Source organism: Myotis davidii, unplaced genomic scaffold (genome assembly GCF_000327345.1).
Source record: "Myotis davidii unplaced genomic scaffold, ASM32734v1 scaffold663, whole genome shotgun sequence".
Taxonomy (NCBI): domain Eukaryota; kingdom Metazoa; phylum Chordata; class Mammalia; order Chiroptera; family Vespertilionidae; genus Myotis; species Myotis davidii.
Genome location: NW_006295816.1, coordinates 6253696 through 6260689, shown reverse-complemented (window position 1 = coordinate 6260689; position 6994 = coordinate 6253696). Strand labels below are relative to the sequence as shown.

At 57.9% G+C, this 6994-nt stretch overlaps 1 protein-coding gene across 7 annotated transcripts in view; it reads left to right on the top strand.

Moving 5' to 3' along the window:
• The window catches only part of TRAK1 (trafficking protein, kinesin binding 1), a 135310-nt gene extending 128553 nt beyond the window's left edge, over window positions 1-6757 (top strand). For all 7 annotated transcript variants that reach the window (XM_015568392.1, XM_006770528.2, XM_015568395.1 and 4 more), the window contains 2 exons: window positions 1036-1138; window positions 3965-6757. In XM_015568392.1, coding sequence (XP_015423878.1) covers window positions 1036-1138; window positions 3965-4763 — 902 coding nt within the window. In that variant the 3' untranslated portion in view covers window positions 4764-6757. The remainder of the gene's footprint in view (window positions 1-1035; window positions 1139-3964) is intronic.
• Window positions 6758-6994: the final 237 nt, after the last annotated feature.

Below are 6994 nucleotides of genomic sequence, written 5' to 3'. Positions count from 1 at the left end.
TTTTCTCCCAGGAGGTCTCTGGGGGCTGAGCTGCTGCAGGGGGTGGGGGGCGGGGCGGGCAGGGGTACCTCGGTCCTTCATCATGCATGCTAGTTGGAGCAGCATTTTTTCCTTTTTTATTTTATTATTTTTAATGTTATGAATGAGGATGACCTCTACAATCATGATGTCTCCTGTAGACCTCACTGCCCATCACTCACCAGCCTGCTGCTGCATGGTCCCTACGCTTCTGTGATCCACTCTGCTCCAGCTCACAGCCTCCAGCCGCCTTAGCAATAACTCTGGAGACCTTCAAAAGGAAGTCAATGGGAGGAAACTTGTTGCCGTCTCATTTTCGTTAAAATCAGGCATCCTGGAGACGCAGGAAAGCGGCCCGGGGCGGGGCTGGTGCTGCCGGCATCGCCATGTGAGGCAGCACCACACGCAGCCCCGGGGCTGGTCTCAGCCACGTTGTTGCTGAGGCAGCTGAGCGCTCATGTCCCCGCTGCAGACCACACACGGGCAGTAGTGGAACCAGCCTGCCCAGGCTGCGCCCCTTTTTGTGTCAGCAGAAAAGGGAGCCCCGTGAGCCTTGCCCTATTTCCAGGGGGCAAGCGCCTCTCCCCACCCTCCCCGCGCCCCTCCCCTCCGTTTGGCAGAGCTTGGCACCCATTTGCCAGCGGAAAGCAAAGCCAAGCCACAAAGACAGAAGCCGATTCTGACCTCTGAAGAGGGAAACCAAATTGACCCCCGCGGGCCTCTTAGCCCCTCACACTGGATCCACTACTGACCCGAGAACGCGATGCGCGGCCCTGTCCGGATTGGGTCGGAACCGGGGTCCGGTGCCCCGCACGCCAGTGCTCAGAAGCGTGGCTGCTTTTGAGGGACCACCTTCGAGCCAGAACATTGGCGTTGCGCCTTCCTGGCCCAGATCCGGTTAACAAGGTAGCTCATCGCTTCTTGCACCTGTTGAGGGCCGAGCTGGAGCTCTCCTTTCTCGTGGGTGTACTTGGATGCGAGAAATATGTTTTGTCCCTTCCCCCTCCTCCAATCTAGCACACCACCCTGGGAAGTGCATGTCGCAGACCAACTCCACCTTCACCTTCACCACCTGTCGCATCCTGCATCCTTCAGACGAGCTCACGCGAGTCACGCCAAGGTAAGGGACCCCAGGCCTGGTGGGGGGGGAGCGGGGCTGGGGTGAGGTGGGGGCTCTCCCTGCGAGTCGTAATGCCGAGGAAAGCCCAAGTAGAGAGGCTCATTCAACACTGCCTTGTCCAGCTGACGCCGTCTCGTAAGCACCTGCAGGCTCCTGTTCGGGGTCCCGTGTTTCCATTTGTCCTGAGGTCCCTGTTAATTCAGATCCAGGCAGATAGAGGCTGGACCACCTTCTGTTGCCCCTTTAGTTGGTCACGGAAGATTCCCAGGCCCAAAGCCCACGTCTACTGGCATTTTACCCCAAAGTTTGCCAGTGGAGCCCGAAGTTTCTTCCCTGAGCCCCCCAAACCCTTGTGCCCCTAGACCACAGGAACCATGCCCACAGCTCCACTGATGGAAATGATCACATTTGGAGACCTGACCACGTGCCCAACGTGGTCCATTTCCCTCTGGTGCCTCCGAGAAGCAGTAGAAGTTGGCCCCTTCTGGCGAGGGGACTTGTATGGCACGGGGTGGTCTGCGTGGCTTGATTTCAGGCTTCCACAGCTTCCAGTGAAAGGGAGTGACCCGTTTGCTCTGTGGTGCACGATGCCAGGGGGGTGAAGGTTAAGCTGAGAAGGAGGGAGGCGAGCAGGGCCAGCGTGGAGGGAGCGGCCACCCCGAGGCGCACCCTCAACTCTGAATAACTCTCCGCAGGTCATGTGAGGAGGACGGCGAAGCAGCCCCATGCCCCGTTGAGCTGAGAGGAGATGTAGGGCAGACAGTGAGCCCACGGGCGAGGCAGGGGGTGAGCACACGCCAGCCGTGCCTGCCCCGGCAGGGCCACGTGGAAAGGGCTGTGTGTGCACGCGTGGCCGCCACTAACCCGGGACTTAGGCGTGGGTGTGCCTCTGTGGTTGCGCCTGGCTAACTCGGCTCTGACGGTGGATACCCCTAACCATCTAAACCCCCGAGTCGAGCCGAGCGCCAGCACTAATACAGGCCTAACCGACGTTCTCACCGGAAGGGATCTCCACATGGTAGCTTATCTTCCCCATCTCCCTTCCTGCCTCCGGACAGCCTGGCTTTCCCCGTCCTCTTAGGATGGGATTGTGTTTCAAACCGTGGGACAGGGCTTCCTCCGGGGGGAGGCTGGCACCGGGCCTGCACGCCCGCCGGCATCCCCAGGGCCTGGGGAGTCAGGAGCAAGAGAAGGCTCCTGCCTGGGTTTGAAAGAATGGCAGCTCAGCACAGAAGGAGACGCCCCCTAGGAATGGCCCTGGAAACAAGATGTCCGGTCCAGAGCCTCTTCGCCCTCCGTTGCTTGTAAATCAGTAGTTTGTACGATTCCACCTGCACCCTTTGAAGAGGCCACCGTTTAACCTTAGGAATCGCTGTGGTTTCTAATCTCATGTCCCCAAGTGCCCCCCGACCACCAGCATCCTTACCTGAGCTGGGGCGGGGGGGGGGGGGGGGGGGGGGGGAAGCTCGGTGTGCCTCTCCCTGTGCTGACCAGTCAGCAGCGAGGTCACCTGAGTGAGGAGCCGGACGCTGCTGCAGCTTGGACCTGCCTGTGATGGTGCTGCCCGAGGGGGCACTCCCCCCCGCCCCCCGCTGTGGTCATTCCGGGAACCGGCTCCGGATCGTGTCCCCTTCCTTCCCTTTCCCCACGTTGGTGCTTTGCCCAAGGTATCTGATCCTTCCCCCCTCGGGCTGAGGAGAGAGGGCCCTGTCCCCAGCTCCCAGGACCACCCAGCTGGCCTGCTCCCCGGGGGCACCTGCAGTCACAGCCACATGCGTGGGCGGCGCCGGGCAGGTCTCATGAGACTGTTGGGGTGCTGCTTGGCCCCTTGGCTGTTCCTGTAGCAGCTGCACATGGCTCCCGTGCCCGAGTGGCCTCACCCCTCCGTCGCAGCTGCTAGAGGAGGCCCCTCCTGTCCTGGAAGCGGACAGCTGGGCCTAACCCCTGCTGGGCCTCTATACTGTCCTCATTCCTGGCCCCAGCTTCTGGAACATGGTGGGTCCTTAGCATGACACGAGTGGACGTAGGAACCTTTGCTGTCCTTCAGTAATAGGTCTAGACACCCACTGGACCTTTGTCCATGGGGCTCCATAGATGCAGATCTGCTAACACAGCATGGCTTCCCCCAACCCCGTAACTTCTCTCGTCGAGTTATGGATTTGGGCGACCACGGGGAGGACTAGGTGCCGCTCCGACCAGAGGAAAGAGCACTGTCCTGGGAGTCAGGGGGCGGGGTCTGCCGCTGACTTGATATGCACCTTTGGCCTCTGTCTCCCCGTCGCCCAGGGGCCCCCTACCTGGATGTCCCGCCTGCTCTGGCCATTCCGAGATAAACTCATAGCCCGTAGTCTTGGGTAACTTCTGCCCTCAGGCAAGTGGGTAGTGGGAAGGAACTCTGGAGTTGGAGTCAATTTGGGGGGGAAAGAAAACCTCTCTGTCGAAGGGCTTCCTCCCCCATTTGGGGGTCACAATACTTGGGTTCCATCCAGGGTCTTCCCCTTCCTAGCTGAGTGACCTCAAGTGAGCCATCTGACCTTGAGCCTGTTTCCTCACCGGCAAAGGGGACAGTTATGTGCGCCCTGTGCGGCTTCCTGTGAACTGAAACCGTGCCCCCCCCCCACACACACAAGGGAATCTGAACCCTCTGGGTGAACGGGGTGCAGACATGGAAGGAAAGGTCCATCCAGGAGCCTGGATGGGGGGCGTGGGGGGGGTGGCATCCTCTCATCATGTCCTAGGCCCGCCCTGCGCCCCTGCAGGAAACTGCCCCTTTCCCTGGAGCTCGGGGCATTTTCTGATGGGTGACTGCTTGTCTCTTCCTGTCAGCCTTAACTCAGCCCCGACTCCAGCTTCTGGCAGTGCCAGCCACTTAAAGTCCACGCCGGTGGCCACGCCCTGCACTCCCCGGAGACTGAGCCTGGCCGAGTCCTTCACCAACACCCGCGAGTCCACGACCACCATGAGCACGTCGCTGGGGCTGGTGTGGCTGCTGAAGGAGCGGGGCATCTCTGCAGCCGTGTACGACCCCCAGAGCTGGGACCGGGCCGGGCGGGGCTCCCTCCTGCACGCCTACACCCCCAGGATGGCCGTGATCCCCTCCACCCCGCCCAACTCGCCCCTGCAGACGCCCACGTCTTCCCCACCCTCGTTTGAGTTCAAGTGCACGAGCCCGCCCTACGACAACTTCCTGGCTTCCAAGCCGGCCAGCTCCATCCTGCGGGAGGTGCGGGAGAAGAAGCCCGTCCGGAGCAGCGAGAGTCAGACGGACGTGTCTGTCTCCAACCTCAACCTCGTGGACAAAGTCAGGAGGTTTGGCGTGGCCAAGGTGGTGAACTCGGGGCGAGCCCACGTCCCCATCTTGACTGAGGATCAGGGGCCTCTCCTCTGTGGGCCTCCGGGCCCCGCCCAGGCCCTTGTCCCTGGAGGCCTGGGACCCGAGGGCCTGCCTCTCGGATGCTCCACCGTCACGAGCGCCATCGGCGGGCTGCAGCTCAATGGTGGCATCCGGCGGAACCGCAGCTTCCCCGCCATGGTGGGGTCCAGCATGCAGATGAAGGCCCCCGGGACCCTCACCTCGGGCATCTTAATGGGTGCTAAGCTCCCCAAACAAACCAGCTTGCGGTGAGGGTGTCAGCGGGGCCCTTCCTCGGAGGAGACCAATCTTGTCCTTCCTCCCTCGCTTCCCCCCCCTGCACTGCGCTCTCTCCCTCTTCCCTCCTTGCCCACCCCCTCCTGAGCTTGACAAATCAACCTCGTGCCTAATGGGGGAAGAGTGGAGACTTTGTAAATGTGTACATAGGACTTGGAGACCAGTATCCGACCTGCCCTTCCTTCAGATCCCGCGGGCAGTGCCCCTGCACTGTCATTGCTCTTGTGAGGACTTCACCTGTGCTGGCCTGAGGGCTGGGCAGGCCCGTGTCTTTTCCTCCTTCTGTCCTTGAGAAGCACTGAAACTCCCCAGGGCCTTCTTATCCCATGGATAGGAAACCAGGGAACTCGGGGCTGGCTGCCAGTGTGCCCGTCATGAGCTGTCACACGGCACAGGGCACAGTGGGCCTGCCCCCTCTACCCCCCCATCCCGTGTCGTTGGGCGCCTGCCTTGCTCACCCTGTAAGAGCGTAAGGATCCTCCGTCCACAGCCACACGCAGCTGGCGTGGCTTTCAGGACCGGAGGGAGAGCTGTTCTTTCTTTTCTGGGTGATCCAGCTCCTTCGAGACCTTCATACTCTGCCTCAGTGGACGGTCGCTTCCTTTTTGAGGTGTGACTTTTGCTTTCCACGCCTTCAACCTGAAGTCATCCTTCAATGTCTTGTGATCAGCTGTCAGGCCAGACACCTGACCCGAAAGAGAATGTGTTTACACTCCGCTGTGCGTGTCCAGTTCCATTTTTCTACGTTTTATAGGCAGGGAAGGCGTGGTCCCAGGTGGGAAGCCGCAGGGTACGTTCTCTCTGTGGTTCTGTGACACCGAAACACAAGTGGCGGACACACCAACCCGCTCAGGAGAGAGCTTTTTTCTGGGACCCAAGTGCACAACCCAATTGAGTGAGACCAGACCCAAGACGACCTCAACGATAGCATTACAGGGAGAGGGGACGGGGACAAGGTTATGAACGAAATACATCAACACAGGGAAAAGAACCAGAGTCAACGTCATACCAGACTGGCTCACGGGAGAAACGAGGCATCGGCCTGGGGCTGGGTCCGCTCCTTACTCCGAAACCCGAGTCTGGTCCAGGCGCGTACCCTTCCGTGGTCCTTTGTGGCAGCCATTCGAGGCCCACACCTTCTGCCCCCCGAAAGCCCTCTGTCTCCCGGTGCCACTTTTTATCCTTAGGAAAAGATAAAGGTGCTCATGACACAGACATGAGTGAGCAAGGGGGCCCCGTCCCGTTGCTGTAGCCGACTGGGTCTTGAACTCGTATTTATTATTTATGTGTGCTGTATTTTAGACAAGCGCCCTCTCTCCTGCTCCAGTCACAGAGTGTCTGGCACTCTCGTCTAAGCAGGTCATTTATTTATTCTGATCTGAAGACTACAGTGTACCTCATGTTGTCCCGTGGCCATTTGTCCCCAACATTTATGCAAGGATAACATCACATGCAAATGAAATTGCCATTTTGCACACACACACCCCACTCCCATCCCCACTTGGCAAAGGATGTGTCGTTCAATTGAAGGAGTGTACCTTATGTCCACCGGAGATACTGTAAGGAAGCCCCCAGGAGCAAACCCCAGTCCCACGATTTCAGACTATTTATTCTGTGAACACGAAGGTGTTGGTCAGTTGTTTTCAACACTCCTCGTGGCTGTATGCGTGCACTCAATGCAAGGAACGTATATCTTTTTATCTGAATGTATTTTACAGCAGTAGGTAGATTAACCAAGGAACATGAAAACCATGGATTGAATGGACCACTTTATGTATTCAGAGAGAGGAACCACCCATCATCACAAAGGAAAACTCAGCAATTCAGAGGTTGCAGTATTTAGTGTAGTAAATAAAGGATCAACATCGGGCAACCACTCTCAGAAAGGGTGTTGTAATGCATCAAAAATCAATAATAAAATTTTCTTTACTAAATGAATATCAATAAAATAAGTTCAAATGATGGAAACCACAGTGGTATTCTGATTTGCATTTTTTGATCTGTCTCATTGGTAGGTGATGACCTCTTTATGTAAGACTTGAAGTTTTTCAGCTGTTTGGGGAAATTAAAAGCCATGCAGTTCTTTACATACTGTTATACCTGCCCTTTATCTATATATATAAAAGCCCAGCAACCAAACAGCAGAACAACCAGTCAACCAGTTGCTACACAGGAGCTGCCCCCTGGTGGTCAGTGTGCTCCCACAG